This window comes from Palaemon carinicauda, chromosome 2 (genome assembly GCF_036898095.1).
Source record: "Palaemon carinicauda isolate YSFRI2023 chromosome 2, ASM3689809v2, whole genome shotgun sequence".
Taxonomy (NCBI): Eukaryota; Metazoa; Arthropoda; class Malacostraca; order Decapoda; family Palaemonidae; genus Palaemon; species Palaemon carinicauda.
The window spans coordinates 62,506,513-62,528,534 of NC_090726.1; the positions used below are offsets into that span (position 1 = coordinate 62,506,513).

Sequence of the window (22,022 nt, forward strand, 5' to 3'; positions counted from 1 at the left end):
CTTAGCAGATAGACCTATGGTCTCCCCAAACCCCCCATCGTTGCCTCACAAGGATGGTGGAATTGCAGACACTACAAGAAACTATTAAGCTTGAGCGGGTCTTAAACCTCATTCCAGCAGATTGACAGGGACATTTCCACTAGGCTACAACAAATGGGTGAATGATGGATGTAACTGAGCAGTGCAACATGTCTGTGTGGACGAGTCGTCATTGTTGTAAATAAAAAAATCAAGTAAATATCAATCGTTCAGTACTATAAGTAAAATTGGGATTATGAGATAATTACACTTAACATTTTTTGTTCCAAATGTATAAACTGAACATTCCTGTACAGTATTTTACTGTGACAAATATTTTCTATTATTAATTTTATTCCTAAAGTAATTTTAAAAGCTATAAAAATACTAAAAAAAATATCTTGCCTTACTGGTGCAAACAAAGGGGAAGGAGTTTCATCAATACCATCATCACTGTTTTGTTGGAATTTCACTGGTGTTACCAGAGAAGAGGTTTGTGGTTGAGATTCTGGGGCTTAAGGAGGTGGTGGTCATTTTATGCTAAAGCTCGGGAACATTGTGATAAGGAGCGGCTTCACTTAACTCTTATCTCATCCATGCCCTTCTAAGGTACAATACCTTCTTCAATGATCCACATGAATTTAAGGGCATTCACCATTCAAGGGTCCATGCAATATACTACACTTTTCACAGTCTCCAGCATCTTTGACATATTCCCCCACTTTGTGGTTGAGATTCTGGGGCTTAAGGAGGTGGTGGTCATTTTATGCTAAAGCTCGGGAACATTGTGATAAGGAGCGGCTTCACTTAACTCTTATCTCATCCATGCCCTTCTAAGGTACAATACCTTCTTCAATGATCCACATGAATTTAAGGGCATTCACCATTCAAGGGTCCATGCAATATACTACACTTTTCACAGTCTCCAGCATCTTTGACATCTCCCCCACTTTGCAAGTGCAATGCTTTCATCCTCTCTGTCAGGTTCATTGTTCTTTACTTCCTCTTCCTCACTTGCTGAATGGACTAATTCAGCTAGGTCTTCCTCAGTTGGATCCTCTCCATACTCATCAAGCAACTCCATGATGTCTTCCTCAGCCAGTTCCTGGAAGCCTTCAGCTGTCACTATCAGAGCCAAGGGTATTATCTTTACTGTCTTTATAAAGGCCGCATCTGGACTGAACCCTGTAAAGTCCTTCACAGTCATGCCACAGACCTTTCTAGCAAGCATACTCCATCTGGGGTTAGAAGTTAGAATTATTTCCTCACCTACAAAATGAAAGACAGTCTGCCGTCGTGAAACCCTTTCAGTATTTCATGACTGAGGGATGGATTGTTATCCACATTGGCTTGGAGTGGCACCATCACATATCTGCTGTAATGAGCCTTAAAAATGTTCATTACTCCCTGGTACATCAGTAAAATAAGTGGAGTTGGAATGAAAGAACACAATTTTCATGTTGTAATGCAGTACCTGCATGGAAGTTGGGTGTCCTGGGGCATTATCATGGTTGGGCAAGACCTTGAATTGCATACCTTCCTTCTATTGGTACCGAACAAAGTGTTTAGAAAGGTGCAGCCTTGATGGTGGATCTCTACCTCAAAATGAGTAACTAATGTCAAAGTTATCCTTCTATGCATTTTTATAAAAAAATTTTAACTAATCTTATGGTGATAATTAGATAATGTGTTCTGTTTATTTTTTGTTTATTCCAATGATTACTTGTAGAATTAACTTGGTTTGAAGGATAAGAGAATGCGAGGTGTGACTGCAATGTGAGTGAGAGATATGAGACTTACCCGAGTAGCGGTGTCTTACTTTCTAGTTGACCGCCATAACGATTCATGTTCCATCTATGGGCATAGTTTTACTGCCTATATCAGGAAAATTTTCTCTACTAAAATAACACTGCTCTTTTAAAACTAAAATTATTTTTTTCAAGTAATGCTGACAAAATCTATGCATAGTAAGAATATGATTTAGTTTCTTATTAAAAGCCCTGTTATCATACTAATATTTTTAAATATTTAACTTAGCCGGTGAATATATAATAGCTGCAACTCTGCGGCTCGACAGACAACATACTCAAAAAACTCGCGAGCGATCGCTATGCAGGTTGCGGGTGTGCCCACCAGCGCCAACTGTCGGCCAGATACCACTCTTGTATGTAAACAAAACCTTCAATTCTTCTCTGTCGACGTTGACGACAAGACGTATTTATACTCGCTGTAGAACCTGGAGTTTTCCCATCATATTTGGTGAAGTACTTTATTTTGGTTTGAGCTTTCGCAGTACAGGTGTTTTTTCCTCAACATAAACTCTTGAACTCTTTATTGAATCGGATTATTTGTTGATGACTTGGATTGTTTTTGGAATTTTCTTTGACTAATTCAAAATGGCTGACCCTTCTCAAGTACCTAGATTTCGAAAGTGTAATGCTAGGGACTGTAATAGGCGTCTTCCAAAGGCTTCTCTCGACCCTCATACTGTTTGTTCCAATTGTCGGGGTAAAACCTGTCAATTGGGAGATCGGTGTGAGGAATGCGTGGGCCTTTCGGAATTCGATTGGCTCGAATATGATAAGTATGCACGCAGACTAGAGAGAGATAGGGTAAGGAGAAGTTCATCTAGGTCCGTAGATTTTTCCTCTCCACATGCCCCTGAACCTAATCCTTCCCCTGTAGTGGTTGTTCCTAACCCCCCTTCTAGCACTCAGGAACCGTCTATGCAAGACATGTTACGTGCTATTCATGCCTTGGGGGAGAGTTGAAGCGTTAGCAAGTGACCGTAATCAACTCATGGCTGACGTGAAGGAACTTAAGTGCCATAGTGCCACGGCGGAAAGTGGGAAAGTGATTAGTGCGCAAAGTGTTGTGAACAGTGTTGCGACCGAGGGTTCGTCTGTTCGTGCCTGTCGTTCACCTAGTCCGGGACCTCTTGCAAGCTCCCAAGCCCAGGGGAGAAGCAATGTCGTACGACTTATGGGTTCGAGAGGCCTTGATCAGCGAACAGACGTTCCCTCTATGGTATCAGGCGTATCTCGTCAAGATCGCCCCTACCATAAGACGAGAGAGCCCATTTTTACCTCGTCTTCCGAAGGCTTTTCACGCAAGAAACCATGGAGCAAGGTTTCTAGGCCTCTGAAACGCAAGTCGGTCCCTTCAGGACAGGTCCAACGTCCTGGATGTAGTCATTGGGACAGTTCGGACCCGTTGCTGTCATCGGATGACTGCTCGCCGCCTAAGCAAGGCAAAGTTGTGCCGTCTCAGACGCTAACCCCGTCTGTTACCGCACCCGTTACCGTAGACCCTAAATAGGTTATACTGCAGGACATGCAGTCTAAGCTTGCGTCCCTTATGGAGGACTACAACGCAGAGAAGGTTTCCGTTGAACCTAGCCGTTTATCTCATGGAGATCCTGGCCTTCAGCCACCCAAGCGTTCTGTTGTGCGTCCTGTTGACGTTGGTGTAGCCATCTCACGTCAACCAGTTGGGGTTGTACCACACCCGATGCGGTCTCGTGTGGATTTTCAGCCGCATGTGGACGTTAGGCAACTCGCTGATGCGCCTGGTGACGTTCAGGACGTTCGCCAACCATCAGAGTTGACTTGTTTTGACGCGGTGCGTCAACCTTCGCAACCTAGAGTTGTTTTGACTGCACAACCCAGGCGGTCTAAGCAGTCTCGGGTGGACGCTGTGCGTCCTCACGCACCTGTTGTTGTTGACAGTTCCCAGACTGTTCAGCAGTTTCAGGACGCTGCGTCCTGCTCCGCCACTTATGCACCAGTGCGGGCGGACGCTGCGTGTCAAGCATTGCCAACCCCTTTGCTTGTTTCTCATCAGTAATCAGATGAGGAACTTTCGGATGAGGACGTTGCTGACCCTCAGCCTGAGGATCATCCTTCAGATATTGATGAGCCTAGAGCAGTTCCGCCATCTATGGACTTTAAAAAAGTCATGCTCATTTTTAAAGAGTTGTTTCCTGAACACTTTGTCTCTGTAGCTCCTCGTTCGCCGCCGTCTGAGTTTGTTTTAGGCGTACCTGCTGCCATGCCAGCCTTTACAAAACTCGTTCTCTCTCGCTCATCCAAGAGAGCTTTACGGCTGTTAGGCGATTGGTTGGAAACCAAGAGGAGTTTAGGGAAGACGGCCTTTGCCTTCCCCCCATCTAAACTCTCGTCTAGATCGAGCGTCTGGTATGCCACGGGAGAAGTTCTCGGCTTGGGAGTTCCTGCCTCTGCCCAGGGCGACTTCTCAAGTCTTGTAGACTCTCCCCGCCGCCTAGCCATGAGACGCTCGAAGATTAGTTGGTCATCCTCAGACCTTGACCATCTACTTAAAGGCATCTTTAGGGCTTTTGAAGTTTTCAACTTCCTTGACTGGTGTTTGGGAGCCTTGAGTAGGAAAATCTCATCAGCCGATAGAGATGTCTCCTTACTCATTATGTCCTGCATGGATAAGGCCATCCGCGATGGATCCAATGAGCTCTCCTCCTCGTTTACGTCAGGAGTCCTAAAGAAACGAGAGTCTCTGTGCTCTTTTCTGTCAGCAGGAGTGACGCCCTGTCAACGATCTGAGCTACTCTTTGCTCCTTTGTCTAAGTTCTTGTTTCCTGAACTTTTAGTTAAGGAAATAGCGTTGTCTCTAGTGCAGAAGGACACCCATGACTTGGTTGCGTCCTCGGCTCGCAAAGGGACCCCTTCGTCTGCCTTGTCTGCTAGACCTAGGATGGACACTCCAGCGTCCAGGTTTATTCCGCCCTTTCGTGGCAGAGCCCCCAGCAGGGGAAGTACTCGTGCCGAAGGGAAGAGAGGAAAGAGGAAAGGAGCCAAGTCCTCGCGTGGCAGAGTCTGACTGCCTCAGCTTCAGACAGCAGTAGGTGCCAGACTCAAGAACTTCTGGCAAGCCTGGGAGAAGAGAGGCGCAGATCAACAGTCTGTGAGGTTGCTCAGAGAGGGGTACAAAATCCCATTTGTACGCAACCCTCCTCTAGCGACGTCCCCCATCGATCTCTCTCCCAGGTACCGAGAGGAAGCAAAGAGACAAGCCCTGAAACTAGAAGTGTCTCTTTTGCTAGAGAAGGGAGCGGTGGTCAAAGTCTCGGACCTTCAATCACCGGGGTTTTACAACCGTCTCTTCCTAGTACCGAAGAAGACAGGAGGTTGGAGACCGGTGCTAGACGTCAGTGCTCTGAATGTCTTTGTCACAAAGACAAAGTTCACCATGGAGACCACGAAGTCAGTCTTAGCAGCGGTCAGAAAGGGAGACTGGATGGTCTCTCTCGACCTAAGAGACGCTTACTTCCACATCCCCATTCACTCAGATTCCCAACCTTTTCTGAGATTTGTGTTCGACAATGTGGTGTACCAGTTTCGGGCCCTGTGCTTTGGCCTAAGTCCTGCTCCTCTCGTGTTTACGAGGCTTATGAGGAATGTGGCAAAATTCCTCCATTTATCGGGTATCCGAGCCTCCCTTTATTTGGACGACTGGCTTCTCAGAGCCTCGTCCAGTCATCGCTGTCTGAAGGATCTCAATTGGGCTTTAGATCTGACCAAGGAATTGGGACTTGTGGTCAACTTGGAAAAGTCCCAGCTGATCCCATTCCAAACTATTCTGTATTTAGGGATGGAGATTCGCAGTCCAGTTTTTCGGGCTTTTCCGTCTGCCCCCAGAATAGATCAAGCCCTGCTCGTAATCCAAAGGATGTTGAAGAGAGAACGTTGCTCAGTCAGGAATTGGATGAGTCTAGTAGGAACTCTATCATCCCTGGAGCAGTTTGTCTCGCTAGGAAGGCTACACCTCCGACCTCTACAATTCCATCTAGCTTTTCACTGGAAAAAGGACAAGACGCTAGAGGCGGTCTCGATCCCGATTTCCGAAACAGTAAAGACTTGCTTGAATTGGTGGAAAGACAATATCAGTCTACGAGAGGGACTTCCCCTAGCAGTTAAGAAACCAAACCACGTTCTCTTCTCAGACGCATCGGATTTGGGTTGGGGTGCGACACTGGACGGTCGGGAATGTTCAGGTCTGTGGACCTCAAGTCAGAGGAGCATGCATATCAACGGCAAGGAGCTTTTGGCAGTTCACCTGGCCTTGATGAGCTTCGAGAGTCTCCTTCGAGACAAAGTGGTGGAGGTCAACTCGGACAACACCACAGCCTTGGCGTACATTTCCAAACAAGGAGGTACCCACTCCCTGACACTGTACGAGATCGCAAGGGACCTGCTCATCTGGTCAAGAGATCGAGGCATCTCCCTGGTAACGAGGTTTATCCAGGGCGACTTGAACGTTCTAGCAGATTGTCTCAGTCGGAAAGGTCAGGTAATTCCAACCGAATGGACCCTCCACAAGGATGTGTGCAAGAGGCTTTGGGCGACTTGGGGTCAACCCACCATAGACCTCTTTGCAACCTCGATGACCAAGAGGCTTCCAATCTATTGCTCTCCAGTCCCAGACCCAGCAGCAATACATATAGATGCCTTTCTCCTAGATTGGTCTCACCTAGACCTATACGCATTCCCACCATTCAAGATTGTCAACAAGGTACTGCAGAAATTCGCCTCTCACGAAGGGACAAGGTTGACGTTAGTTGCTCCCCTCTGGCCCGCGAGAGAATGGTTCACCGAGGTACTTCGATGGCTGGTAGACTTTCCAAGAAGTCTTCCTCTAAGAGTAGACCTATTACGTCAGCCACACGTAAAGAAGGTACACCAAAGCCTCCACGCTCTTCGTCTGACTGCCTTCAGACTATCGAGAAGACTCTCGAGAGCTAGAGGCTTTTCGAAGGAGGCAGCCAGTGCGATTGCAAGAGCGAGGAGAGCTTCTACCATTAGAGTTTACCAATCGAAGTGGGAAATCTTCCGAGACTGGTGCAAGTCAGTATCTGTATCCTCGTCCAGTACCTCTGTAGCCCAAATCGCTGATTTTCTCTTATACCTGAGAAGAGTTCGCTCCCTTTCAGCTCCCACGATCAAGGGCTACAGGAGCATGTTGGCTTCGGTCTTCCGGCATAGAGGCTTAGATCTTTCCAACAATAAAGATCTACAAGATCTCCTTAAGTCTTTTGAGACCTCTAAGGAACGTCGTTTGGCTATCCCTGGATGGAATTTAGACGTGGTCCTAAGATTCCTCATGTCAGACAGGTTTGAGCCTTTACATTCAGCCTCCCTGAAGGATCTCACTCTTAAGACTCTTTTCCTGGTGTGCTTGGCCTCGGCTAAAAGAGTCAGTGAGCTTCATGCCTTCAGCAAGAACATCGGTTTTTCGACAGAAAAAGCCACTTGTTCTCTTTAACTTGGTTTCCTAGCCAAGAATGAACTGCCTTCTCGTCCTTGGCCTAAATCTTTTGATATTCCTAGCTTATCAGAGATCGTAGGCAACGAATTAGAGAGAGTATTATGCCCCGTTAGAGCTCTTAAGTTCTATTTAGCTCGTACTAAGCCTTTACGAGGTAAATCTGAAGCGTTATGGTGTTCGGTTAAGAAACCATCCTTACCTATGTCAAAGAATGCTTTGTCATATTTTATCAGATTGTTAATACGAGAAGCTCATTCACACTTGAGTGAGGAAGACCGATCTTTGCTTAAGGTTAAGACGCACGAGATTAGAGCTATAGCAACTTCCGTGGCCTTCAAGCAAAATAGATCTCTGCAAAGTATCATGGACGCGACCTTTTGGAGAAGCAAGTCAGTGTTCGCGTCATTTTACTTGAAAGATGTCCAGACTCTTTACGAGGACTGCTACACACTGGGTCCATTCGTAGCAGCGAGTGCAGTAGGGGGTGAGGGTTCAACCACTACACTTCCCTAATTCCATATCCTTTTAATCTGTCTCTTGAAATGTTTTTAATATTGTTTTTATGGGTTGTTCGGAAGGCTAAGAAGCCTTTCGCATCCTGGTTGATTTGGCGGGTGGTCAAAGTCATTTCTTGAGAGCGCCCAGATTAGGGGTTTGATGAGGTCCTGTTGTATGGGTTGCAGCCCTTGATACTTCAGCTCCTGGGAGTCTGTCAGCATCCTAAGAGGATCGCTGGGCTCCCTGAGGAAGACAGACTTACAAGGCAGAGTAATCGTCTAAGTCAACTTCCTTACCAGGTACCTATTTATTTTGGTTTTGTTATATTGATAACTGTCAAAATGAAAAAACTCTTAGCTTATACGCTGTAAACATAATTAACTCTGGTCTCTACCCACCTCCTTGGGTGTGAATCAGCTATTATATATTCACCGGCTAAGTTAAATATTTAAAAATGATATTTTAATTATAAAATAAATTTTTGAATATACTTACCCGGTGAATATATAAATTAAATGACCCTCCCTTCCTCCCCAATAGAGACGCAGCGGGACGAGAAGAATTGAAGGTTTTGTTTACATACAAGAGTGGTATCTGGCCGACAGTTGGCGCTGGTGGGCACACCCGCAACCTGCATAGCGATCGCTTGCGAGTTTTTTGAGTATGTTGTCTGTCGAGCCGCAGAGTTGCAGCTATTATATATTCACCGGGTAAGTATATTCAAAAATTTATTTTATAATTAAAATATCATTTTTTCATTCAATGTCTTTCAGGAGAAGAAGCCTGGTGTAACTGATACATACCCACCATACACCTCTAGCACAGGAGGTGACGTTGATTCTGTAACACAGGGTGTTGCTGATGCTTCAATATCACAGGTTTGTATTGATGAGTAATAATCTTTAGCGTAGAATTTGGTTTATCTGTTCTTTGAGGGTAAGCTAAGTTTCTCTTATTTGATGGTAATCTTACTTGCGTATTCTCTCCAGCCATGTTACTTCATCTGATATAAAGTAATACTGTAGTTTAATAAAACTACTGAATAAAATAGTCACTCAAATAATCTTTGCCAGTGAATAAGGTAAAATATTTGAAGATTGGAATTACTACTTCATTACTGGTCTTTTAGGCTATAAATTCTTTAAAACTAAAGTTAATATATTATGGATGCTCATGAAATAAAATAAGTTTATGTAAGAATATTTTCAGAATAAACTCGTTAATCATTAGTAGCCTTACAATCGTACTAACTATCTGTATCAAGAATAAGATCATCCTTACTACCTACCATGCCCAGACCCTTGTATAATGTTACACATCACTCCCTATTCATATGTACAGGATAACAGAAGGATTGTAGAGAAAGCAGAGGGACAACAACATAATTGTTTTTTATTGACAAAAACATGGTATTGAAAAAATAATGGTTGTTAATTTTTACACAATCACTAGTTGTCTTAGCGGCAAGAGTACAAATGCAGAATATCACCAACTATTTCTGTGATCTGGAAATGAGGACTGAAGTCAAATTGGATCAGAAGTTCATCCTCGCGGGTTAAATGGGTTTGGTTCGAGATTGAAAGTTTGGAGTTTAGATGCTCAGGATGTGGAAACTTAAATACCCACTAAGCACTTGGGGGGGGGAATGCATATATCAGTGATTTATGCCTTCAGACAGTGCCATAGAAATTGAAAAGATGAGTTTGAAAGCAAGTCGGCACTTTCCCTCCCATTATCATCATAACTATTTTTTACATTTTCCCCTCCTAGCATCATCATAGATGTTGTTATCTCAGCTCTTCCCTTTAGAGCCTGATACATAGGAAATAGAAATTCTTTCCAGTCTCCTCTGACCTTTACTCTTTCTTCCTGAACATCCAACATGTGTAGTTCTATTTATCTCCATTTCCTATGATTTTTTTGGCCTTCCTACTGGACTTTCACCAAATCTGGTGATATTCCGACAAATTGTTCCTTGCCCACTCTCATCACATGTCCAAACAAACTCGGTCTTTGAGTTCTACCATGTTTTCAGCTTTTGGACATAACTATCCACAAATTCATCATTTGTGTATTAGTCTTTCCACCACAGTTCAGCTATGAATAAATTTTAACATTCACAATCTTTTCAAAATTTCCTTATTTTTTTGTATCACAGTCTAAACTGCATAGAATAGTACAGGCCTCACATACCCATTCTAAGTCTTATTTTGTTCTTGTTTCAAATGGACCATATTTATGTAGTACTGTACAGTGCATATAATCTTGCTATTTTTTTTTCATTTTGTCCATGCTGCAGTCACTCTCTTACTCTTCCACAACCTCCTGCTTTATTCTGGCTCCAAGGTAACTGAAGTGCTTTACTTTCAAGACCTATTTGTGTATCAAAACATGGTTTTCAGCTTTCTTTTTCATCGTCTATTGGTATGTATTTTGCAATTATAAAATACGTAAATTTTGTAATTTAGAGTACTTCATGACACCATTGGTTACATTTGGTACACAGCACAGAGTTCAACCCAAAGATTCCATAACAATCGCATGGCCACTTCCCCGATTGTTCTTTAGTTTTACTTCCTGTTCAGTCACTACAATCTTGGGTTTATTTTCATGATTTTGAGTCCTCTTCTCTTCAATCCACTTTTGCAAATTTTAAACATATTTACCATTTCTCTCCGATTCTTTTGTTAAAACTAGGCCATCTGGGTAAAGCAGTTACCAAGGCTCTCCTTTGGAATTCCTCCCGCTATGGTAATAAACAGCAAAGGGCTCAGGGCTAATCCTTAATGAACAGTTATTAATCTCAATTTTTTTTAAACCTTCCCCTGCTTCTGAGCCTATCTTATCTTTTATTAGACTTTCAATTAATTAGTAAGCTAATAAATATGAAGTGCTCCGTTTACTTTTATTAAATCATTTTATTTCAATGAATCTTTTGTAGTTCATCCTCTGGAAGAGACAACCCCAATCCTTAAATCTCAAGTAGAAATTTCTCCATTTCGTCATTACGGGACAATAAGCTGCCCTGTGTAGTTCTCCCCATTCATGAAGCTACTACCTTACCAGGCAGTGGCCTAGGTGAATATATGGCTACCTTTGCTCTCCTCAGTCATTCTCAACTGGTTGTCATCAGCACCAATACATACATACCCTGAATAGCTTTTCCATTCTGTATTCTTTTCCTAGTTTCTTAGAAGTTTAAGATTTTTAGTAGTCAAGATAGCCAGGTATGTCACGCAAGTTTTGTAGAGCTAGTGTTTGCTCTATATACAAAGTGAGAAAGCTTTACAAGGTCTTGGACCTTCATGCAAAGTGTACCATATGCAGGGACAATGTTTACTCTATGGAGGATGGATGTGAGTATTTTAGGGATAGCTCAAAATATGTAATAAGTGTATCTAAGGCTGGAATCACATAGGGAGTGACGTGAGACCCGAAAGGTGTCACGCGTGAAAACTAAAGTGGTAACAAAGATCTTTACTGCCTGCATCACATAGAATGTAACAACACGTCAGGAAAGGAAAACGCGTGTGGTCACGAGTCGACCAAAAGCGAATCTGTTCACTTTTCGTGTTGCGTCGGATAAAACTTTGTTCTTCAGCATCAGTTTTCATTTACTTGAACAGTAAAATTCAATTGTGATTTAGAAAAAAAAGGTACATTGTGATTAAGCTGGTGTTTTTTTTTTTTAATTTCTTTAAATAAGAATATTTTTTAAAGTTTAGGCTTATTGAAATTTCATTCTTATTTAAAGAAATAAAAAAAAACAGCAGCTTAATCACAATGCACCTTTTTTTTTTTCCTAAATCATAATTAAAGTTTACTGTTCAAGTGAATGAAAACTGATGCTGAAGAACACAGTTTTGTCCGACGCGACACGAAAAGTGAACAGATTCGTTCAAATTTCTGTTTTATGCGCTTTTATTTCTATAAATAAGAAAATAATTTAATTTTTATTTAGAAAAAAATATTAAGATACATAATTTTCAACCTGCTGTTATTAATTTTCTATTTTCAAATGCAATACTCAGGATGCACAAGGGAGATGAATCTTACCTGCAGAGGGGTGAGGTCAGCTATGCTTCGGTCTTGCGGAGCTGTTTCCCCAGGTGGGGAGAAGGTGAAAGAAAGAAGGGAGCTAGACATTCTTTTCATTCACCCCAGACTAACCCGGGTAACCTCAACCCTCTGCTACTTGTCCATCAAGGAGCCTGAGGCATTAGATCACTTGTTGTGCGGCCACCACAGGACCAATGGAAAAGGTTTCCATGCTCCTGTGGGTTACATCTCTCAGTTAGTGGGCTGTGAAGGTCATCTGACATTTCTACACGCCCGCTTGCAATACCTGTGCCACAGAAAAATTCATCTTAACGCCAGAGACATTGCAATGCCTCTGACGTCATGAGCTCTGAGTCAGTTGGACAGAGGAGGGTGTGGATATAGAGTGTATTCAATTACTTTCCTTATCCAGGAGGAAATAGCATTCCTCGTGACCCTCCTCTCGAACTTCCCCGTGCTGACAAAAAGTGCTTGTACACGGGGACGAGCTTTTGTTGTTTTTGTTAAGTAACACCTCAGACTCCTTACTGGACATAGTAACAGTTGGTCTGGATCTTGCAATACCTATGCCACAGAAAAATTCTAATTGAATGCCAGAGACGTTGCAATGCCTCTGACGTCATGAGCTCTGGGTCGGTTGGACAGAGGAGGGTCTGGATATAGAGTGTATTCAATTACTTTCCTTATCCAGGAGGAAATAGTATTCCTCGTGACCCTTCTCTTGACCTTCCCCATGCTGACAAAAAGTGCTTGTACATGGGGACGAGCTATTGTTCTTAAGTAACAGCTCAGACTCCTTACTGGACATAATAACAGTTGGTCTGGATCTTCGGTTACAGAACGAAGACTCTCTATCTGAAATGGGCTAAACCTGGAGTCCAACACACCCAGATTTTGAATCTTAGCTATAAACTCAAGGACATAGTTGAGGATTACTTACCCCCCTCTCCTATAGTGGAAGACATCAGCAGATAGACCATGAAGTTCACCGACTCTCTTGGCCGAAGCCAGAGCGAGCAGGAACACCGTCTTCCACGTGAGGTAGCGATCGTAGGCATGGCGTAGTGGTTCATAGGGGAAGCCCTTCAGAGACCTGAGGACCCAAACCATGTTCCAAGAGGGTCTTAGCTCTGCCTGGGACAAGTAAGCTCATAACTACATATGAGCAAAGAAATTCTAACAAGAAGGAAATATCGATTCCTTTCATTCTAAAGGCGAGACTCAAGGCTGAGCGGTAGCCTTTGACTGCCGAGACTAAGAGAAGCATTTCTTCCCGAAGGTATACAAGAAACTCCGCTAGAGTTGGAACAGAGGCATCGAGGGGGAGAGATACCCCTTCCACGACACCAACCATAAAAAACTGGCCACTTTGCCTGGTAGACTGCCTCTGTGGATCTCTTGAGGTGTCCAGCCATTCTTTTCGCAACTGGTTGCAAAAAGCCTCTCTGTGTGAGGAGGTGCTGGATAGTCTCCAGGCGTGAAGTTGAAGCGAAGCTACGGCTTTGTGGAAGATGTTGGCATGTGGTTGTTTGAGGAGGTCATGCTGTGGAGGGAGCTCCCTTGGGATCTACGTGAGGAGATGCAGAAGGTCCAGGAACCATTCTGCGTGATGCCATAGCGAAGTTGTTGCTTGCTCGTACCTGGTTGAGGACTTTTCTCATCAGACAGAACGGGGGAAACGCGTAAGCGTCCAGGTTTATCCACCGTTGTTGGAAAGCATCTTGCCAAAGAGCTTGGGGATCCGGGACTGGGTAGCAGTACAACGGGAGCCTGAAATTCATGGTCGTTGCGAACAGATCCACAGTCGGGGAACCCCACAAAGTCAGGACTTTGTTGGCTATCAGAGGATTCAAAGACCACTCGGTGCCAACTATCTGAGTCACTCTGCTCAGCCTATCTTGCTAGCACATTCCGCTTGCCTGGAATGAAGCTAGCTGATAGAGTCACCGAGTTGTCCTCTGCCCATCTGAGTATCTGTACTGCAAGATGGTACAGCTGCTGCGAAAAGCTACCGCCCTGTTTGCTTAGATAAGCTACTACCGTAGTGTTGTCCCTCATCAACACCACGGAGTGCCTCGCCAGGACCTGGTGGAACTTTTTGAGGGCCAGAAAGGCTGCCCTCATCTCTTAAGAGATTTATATGCTGGTACCTTTCTGATTCGGACCATTGGCCAGAGATCTAATGGTGCAGCACATGAGCCCCCCACCCTTCTTTTGATGCATCCGAAAAAAGAGAGACGAGAAGATCGACCCCTTTGCAGAGGTTCGGCTCCCCCAGCCATCACCTGAGGTCCGACTGTTCCTCTAGCCCTATGCGGACTAGGTAATTCCGGGAATTGAATTGTTGGTTCCACTGGGATTTTAGTCGCCACTGAAGGGATCTCATCCTGAGGCGACAGTTGGGAACCAGTCGGGTCAGGGAAGAGAGGTGACCAAGAAAGCAAAGCCAATACTGCACCAGGAGCTCTTCCCGACACTGAGGAAGACCTGTGCTATCTCCCTCAGTCTCTGGATCCTTTCGTCTGATGGAAACGCTTTGTGCCTTAGGGTGTCTAATCGCATGCCTAGGTATACCAGTTCTTGAGAGGGGAGCAGTTGAGACTTCTCGAGGTTTACCACTATCCCCAGATCCTGGCAAAACCTTAGAAGCTCATCTCGGTGGCGGAGAAGGGCCGCCTCCGAGTCTGCCAGAATCAGCCAGTCGTCCAAGTATCTAAGGAGACGGATGCCGACTCTGTGAGCCCAGGATGATACTAGGGCGAATATTCTCGTGAATACCTGGGGTGCTGTGGAAAGACTGAAACACAGTACCCTGAACTGGTAATGCTTCCGATTGAACATGAATCTCAGATACTTCTGAGTCAGTGGAGGGAGAGTGTGAACGGGATACGATATCCTGAACGAATCACCTCGACCGTACAGGGTTCAGCCCCATGGCGAAGCCACTTCTACCAGCGGCTTTGCAGGCATCCCCCCACAGGTGGGCAAATGGAAGGATTGCCTGTCCTATTGGGACCGGCCTCGGCCGGATCTTTCCTCCACGAAAGGACGTTTTGCTGTAAAAGGCCTTTCTCGCACCCTTTTTACCCTACTGTTTTGGGTCTCTAGCCCTTTTCGGTTGCGGGTTTTGCTGTGCTTTCCGCTGTGGCTGAGAGGGGTAAGGTCTAGCTGTTAAGACCTTTTGGATGAGGGAGTCCTGACTGACTTCCTCCACCTCTCTGCCACCCGCTCGACATCCTCGGGATGGAACAAAGAATTGCCCTCGAAACATTTCTCAGTCTCGCTACTTCAGCCTGAGGGAAATGTCTATGGAACTTGCCTATGATGACATCTCTCCTCTTCAGGATGTTGGCCCAAAGGTTCACTACCTGATGGGAGAGGAACTCGATGGCCCGAGTGCCAGACAAAAGGAAAGTCTCCAAAGACTTCCTGGAGGACTCCTGAGACAGGTCCTTAGACTGCATCAGTTGTCCTAAGGATCCTAACCATAAATCCAGCCACGAAGTAGCTTGCATGGCGTACTTCGCCACCTTCTCCTGATTTAGGATTTCAGAGGCCGAAAAGGAGACCGTAAGGTACTCGAAGGGTGTGGCCTTCGAGAATGCTTCTATAGAGTGGTCAAGAGGCAGCGTTGGAGGAGATTCCCCAAGGATCTCGTAGTACCTCCTCTGAAAACATACAGAGGAGGTAGGAGCTTGGAGGATGAGCTGGAGTGGAGAGAGGAGGTGGACCCAGTTGCCTGGGACACTGCCTTCTGTTTGGCACTCTTCAACCCCTTTGACCAGGGCAAAGCTGCACTGGTCCTTTGAGGTTTCCGAGTGCCGTAGAACTGGTCAAGGACCATTTTTTTTCCATCTAGAGGGGCTGCCGATGGATCTGGTTGTCCCTTGATGGATCAGATGCAGGCTAGGACCTGCCAGAATGCATGTTCCGATCCGACCCTTTCCTCTCATCCTCCGTAAGCTTAGGGCTAGCGGCTGCTGGTAGAGCGTCGTCCTCAAGATTGCTTTGCCCTTCCATGTCCGAGCTCTCATCCATAGGAGCCCAGAGTGGGTTGAAGTCTTCAACTGGATAGACTGGGGATAGGGAGACTGCCGAGGAGGTGCTCGCTTCCAGCTTCCTGGAAGGCAGTGAGGAAGGAAGCCTGGCCGAGGATTTGGGGATGGTCAACAAATCCTTCAGTTCCCTCCCACGAGGACGGAGGTCCTCTGTCCCCAAGGGCCTGGAGGGCTCCATCGGCTTACGGGTGGAATGTAAGTCCGTTGCCATATGGGGTGAGTCCCATCCGGACGCGGGTCGTGCCTCCTTAGGCACTATCTCGACCGGTGAGGGACAAAAGAGTCTCCATAGGAAGTAACCCTATCCTCCTTGGGGAGCAAAGGATGAATCCTTTTCCTTTACCCCTTTGGTCTGGCCTGTGGCATCTTGAATTGCAGGGGGCTACCCAGAGGTTCGTGCTTAATCTCCTCCAGAGGTCTTTTGTGAGGGGATGACCATCTCCCCTTGCTAGAAGGACCCACCTGTGCAGAATCTTCAGAACTCCTCCTAGGATTGTAGGGAGGAGAGAACCCTGGGAAGAGAGGAGGCAATAAAGGGATCCTAGGTGTGTCACCTAAGGACTGGGAGCGGGGAACGACTCCTTTCATGGCTTGGCGCATTACATTGTATAAGAGGCTAAGCCAGGGGGGGGGGTCCACAGGTCCCCAAGGAACTAAGGGGGAAGTACTTAGGAAGGCATTGCTCCCTGGGTTTGGGAACCTGGGCAGGTTTCCTAATCCTCTTGTCTGAGGGAGGCTTCCCTACAGGCAAGATTGGCACAGGCCTACCCTTAGGGATAGGATCTGGGTTCGGTCGCTCAGGCGACTGTTGTCTTTGTTGAGGCCTAAGAGGTTTGAGAGACTGATTGTGAGCGTCAAGATGACCGCGCATTCGTGTACCGAACTGTTGGTAGGCGGAAGGGTGCTCGTACGCGCGCCCTTCCCGATTACGCGCACATTTTTCGCGCTCATGGCGCGTATGAGGTTGTTCATGAGCGTGGTGCGCAGTAGGTTGTTCGTGCGCATGGCGCATAACAGGTTGTTCGAGCACATGTTTGTGTGCGACAAGTTGTTCGTGTGTGCCAAATCGGTCGTGCGCGCTAAATCGATCGTGCACGCCAACTTGGTCGTGTGCGCGAGAGCTCTCAGGTTGATGAGAGAACTCACTGCTACGCTCAACCGAAGGTTCACGATAGCTTGTGTTGTGTGAGCGCGAACGATCAACACAACGAGAGTTTGAAAACTCTCTATCATAAAAAGAATGACTATGGTCACAAGAACCTGAAAGTTCAGCGTGAACTGTGTTGCACGAACCCTTAGGATCAACGCAACGAGAAACCGAAGTTTCGCTGTCACGAGACCCGTGAGGGTTAACGTGGCTAAGGGTACGAGGGACCGAAGGCCCAACGTAGCCTGTGTTGCGAGACCCCAAAGAGTCAGCGCAACGAGAAACAGAAGTTTCCCAGTCACGAAACACCAAAGTGTTAGCGTGCCTAAGGTTACAAGAGCCCAAGGGTTCAGCATAACTCAGTTTACAAGACCCCGAAGGGTCAACGTAAGAGACCCGAAGGGTCAGGGTGACTGACGGTACGAGAACCCGGAGGTTCAACGTTACCATCGTTACGAGAGCCCCAGGGTTCAGCATAACAGAAACCCTAAGGTTTCAAGTAGCGAGAGGCCGAAGGTTCAGCGCCACGGAGACCCGAAGGACTACTGCTGTCATGAGAACCCGCAGGATCAACATGACGAGAGCCCGAATGCTCATGATCACGCCAGCCCAAAGGGTGATCATCACAAGACCCCGAAGGGTCAATGTGTGGAGAACCAGCAGGTTCAAAGGGGATCTCCTCACAGCCCGAGGAGGAGAACGTCCAGGGTGGAGAGGGGTTACCCACCCCTCCACTCTACGAACCTCCGGAGAGAAACGTTCAACAGACTCCGCCCGAGGGGGAGACTGATCAAGGTCTACAGATAATTCCTCCGCAGGGGAGGAGAGTTCACCCGAAGGAGAACTACGCTTATAACAAGGTTCTTTTTCCGCCCCTGGAAGAGAACCTAAAGCATAAGGAGATTGCCGATATAAAGAGGCAATCTTCTCGCGAACGAGAGATATGTTCCCACGAAGTGGAAGCTTGCCTTGGAGAGAGCCCTGCCACCGCCCCTGATGGGTTAGCTAACTCCTCGGCGTCGGAACCAGACCGATGGGCAGCATCGCCTGCGCCCACAAGAGGAGGATCAACCTCCGCAGAAGAAGGAGATGACCGCCTTCTCTCTGCTCCCCTCTGGAGGAGTTCGAGGAGAACTTCCTTTGAAGGGGGACCAGCGATGGCCACAAAGACACAAGGTCTGGAAAGAAACAGGTGCTCCCTGGGGGAAGAGAAGGAGCAGACTCACTAGGGGAGGCGTCACCTTCGTCTATCCCACAGGGTTGACCTGGAGTCACAAGCCCTGCACTACTGCTCGACCGTGCCCCGGAAGGACTTGGTCGAGGATTAGCTTCGGGCAGAGATTTGGGCGTAGAAGAAGCAGAAGCCCGCGATTTCTTCAATTTCGAGGAAGACCCCGAAAGCGAAGATTCGCGTTTAGACTTCTTCTTCTTACGCGCAAACCGCTCCCACTGGGAGGCAGGCCACTCACTACACTCGGAACAGGTGTTGTCCTGCGAACACTGACTTCCCCGGCAAGACCGGTATAAAGGGTGTGGGTCCGTCTCAACGGATGACATGAAGGTGCCGCAGCGGCGGCCTTCAATACCTGGACATGTCCACATAGCGGGACAATAACCAAACACACACCGATACACACAAAAGAAAAAGGAATAGTAATAAAGTAAAGGCAGTTTATTTAACGTAAGAGAGAGACGGTACGTCCGCACTCTATCGAGCCAAAAGTAAGTGGTTACTCAACCGACAGGTGTGAGTGAGCGGGGTAGCCAGTCTACCCCAACCCTCTCCCACTAACTTCAGATGGGGTAATTATCCCTCATTAAAATTGTCTTGGCTGGTTTTCAGCGTTGCTGAAAGTAATACCCTATAAATAGCGAAGGTTTGTATCTGTGTGGGAACAAACTAATTTCAAACTCAACTGAAGATCAAGATTATTTTTCCTCTGATGATACAACCCCCAGATTGCAAATATGGAAGCACTATTAACTTCAGATCCACATGTGTCTTGTATGACATTTTTAAATTATTAGATTTTTCTTTATTTATATTTCATCAGTTAGCATTAGGTTTTATGAAATTTTCCTTTACTAATCCTCAGTAGAAAATGCTCATGGCAGCAACAGCTTTCTTTTCTTTGCTTACTCAATAAAACTAATGCAACATCAGCCAACGAATCCATTGTGCCAGCTGACAAACATAAGCACATATATAAGCCTATGTGATGGGGTGACGTGGTGTGAGATGTCTTGTATTTCGGTGTTTACGTACCTTGTGTCGAATCACTTTCTATGTGATTCCAGCCTTATCTGCATGAAATCTAGGAACAAAAATGGAGAAGCTAAGGAGAGGAAGAGATTTACGAATACTTCCTCTAGTGTGGAGAGGTTGAGTGACTTAGAAGTGTCTAATAATGCTGGTGTAGGATCAGGAACATTTGGAAGCATACCATTACCTGGAGTTGGCACCCTCATCTGATGATGTTCAACAGTTTTAAGAATGAATGATTTGAAGTTCTTTGCATCCTGACATCGAAGGTCATTGACGCCGATAATAGTTTTAAGAAAGATGTCTATATGGATGAGAGGAGTAGTCACCACAATACAAGATTTGCTAGGGATCTTCGTGTCTATAATGGAGGAAAAGTTCCAGAGTTCTGGTAGCAAAGGCTGGTTTGACTGACAAAGGGATTTTAGGTCAAAACCTGCCAAGTCATGATTTTGTGGATTCTATAGTCCTTCATGCTATAAGGGATCAGAGTGTACGTACGTGTCTTTATCTCCTCTACCCATTGAGGTTTTTGTCATCATATGCAATGTAAATTCTGGTTTTGACAGTATGAATGCAACACTCATCCTGTCACCACCATTTTGGAATCCAGGCCATGCTCCCCATCCAAAGTGACTTTTGGTTCAGGGTCTAGACTGTCGTATGGAAGTCATGCCATTGACAGGCCTGGCAATACTGAAGTTCCTTTTGGGGATTCCTATCCAGGGGCCCAGACAGATGGCAAAGTTGTGGACGCTAAGGCTAATAGACCTTTTTTGTAGGGGCAGATTGTTTGGATGACCAATAATTGGTGCCGCAAAGAAATGACTACCCAAGTACAAAGGCTTCATCAAACCAAACATTCTGCTAGTTTGGGATTCACCTCCTGAGTGGGCAAACCAATCTTATGTGGATAACCTTCTGGTCATAGGAAAGAGTGCACGATACAAACCTTAGAGAGGATACTTCCAAGGAGTTAGGCTTAGGAAATTTTCCTCATGCCACATACTCCAGAATAGTTGAGAAATTGCCTTACAATATGAAGAAGTTGAAGATGTATGAGTTAAGTGGTCACCAACTTGTTTCAAGCCCTTGTGTTTGTAGCCGGTTAAAGAGAAAGTGGTATTGGGAAGGCTAAGTGCTAAGTCTAGTATGTTATTTATACTGTACAAATAGGCTTGATCCTCCTAGTCAGGTCAAGAAGGAAAGTAGTTTACCGAACCAACAAACATCATGGCTTATGTTTGGGGTTGGCTCAAGATGCTCTCACACAAGACAGCCAAATCAATCCTGCCAGATGGAAACTGGTTGCCTGAGGAAGAATTTCTTCAAGAGAAAGAATTGAAATTTGTGGTCAGTATCCAGTTAAAACACAAAATATAATTTATTTAATAAATACAATTTCAGGACCATCACCCCTCCACCTTTATCTCATTTACTTACCGATAGAGTTCTAGATGTTTGAGGAATGGATTGATTAGTATATTGACAAGATGCACACTGTGTTAGAGTTTCTAAAGTGCCAGGATTGAATGGTCTAGGGTTCAACTTTATAATTGGCTCAAACCTTCAGAAATTTCATCACCAAAAAAAAAAAAAAAAAAAAAAAAAAAAAAAAAAAAAAAAAAAACATATTTACTCTCTTAGCCATGTGGTCATATCCTATCAGGATCATGACCTCATGTCTTTTCTTATTTAGGTCCTCATCCAGAGTCTAACAGGCTAGCTAAAGTGGTGGATGAAGTTGAAAAAAAACTATTTTATCTTTTGGCACGTGACCCTATCAGAGAGACAACATGCTGTCGACTATTTGGCTTTTTTTTTTTTTTTTTAAATGTAGGCTACCCATTAGAAGGATGTTCTCAGTAAGGGGGGGTACAGAACCCAGATTTTTTGGGCAAGATCAGGCAGGAGACTGGGTACAGTACTTGGCAATATATGATGTAGCTAGCATATCAAGAGCCGAGAGATTCTTTTTGATGATGATCCAAGAGGGTATCTACTGGTAGGGGGGGAAGGCTTGCTTTTCCTGGATAAGTGGTCCAATCTTCAGCCATGTACATGGATCCTAATCATTCTGTGAGTGCTACTAATTACTGTTGAATCCCCTTTGTAATTTTACAAAGGCAATAGACACGTGTGTGTGTGTGCGCCCAGGCCCGGCAGGTGGTTATAGTAGAGAAAGAGCAATGGAGGAGATACAAGGCTCGCCTGTTCTTTATTCCAAAGATTTTGGAAGGTTGGTGACCAGTACTAATGTTTCCAAACTCTTACTAGTGACTAAGTTGTCTATGATGACTGCCTTCTGTCCTAGCAGTAGTTTGTGAAAGCAAAGGATGTTCTCACAGTAGACCTGTCAGGTGCTAATTTTCCCCTGGTTCTACATTCAGATTTGAGGAATTACCTAAGGTTTGTTTATGGAGGCAAGGAGTCTCAATTCAACTGCCTTTGCTTTGGCTTAAGCAGTCCCTCACATCTTCACAGAGTCATGGCATCAGTAGCAATATGGCTACATCCAGAGATAAGGGTTCTATTTTACCTAGAGAATTGTATGGTGTTGGTGACAATGAGAAAAAGTCTGTTGGAATCCTAGAGGAAAATTGTCTCTTCTCAGGAGTAAGGGGATTCTCGTCATTCTAAAGAAATTCTCCTTTATCCCTAACTCGGGTTATTTTCTATT

At 45.3% G+C, this 22,022-nt stretch overlaps 1 protein-coding gene across 2 annotated transcripts in view; it reads left to right on the forward strand.

Annotated features, from left to right (window-relative positions):
- The window catches only part of LOC137625488 (gamma-soluble NSF attachment protein-like), a 196,795-nt gene that overhangs the window by 163,969 nt on the left and 10,804 nt on the right, over positions 1–22,022 (forward strand). For both annotated transcript variants that reach the window (XR_011040860.1, XM_068356401.1), the window contains exon 9: positions 8,589–8,693. Coding sequence is in view for 1 of the 2 variants with exons in the window: in XM_068356401.1 (XP_068212502.1) it covers positions 8,589–8,693 (105 nt within the window). In the remaining variant the exon portion in view is untranslated. The remainder of the gene's footprint in view (positions 1–8,588; positions 8,694–22,022) is intronic.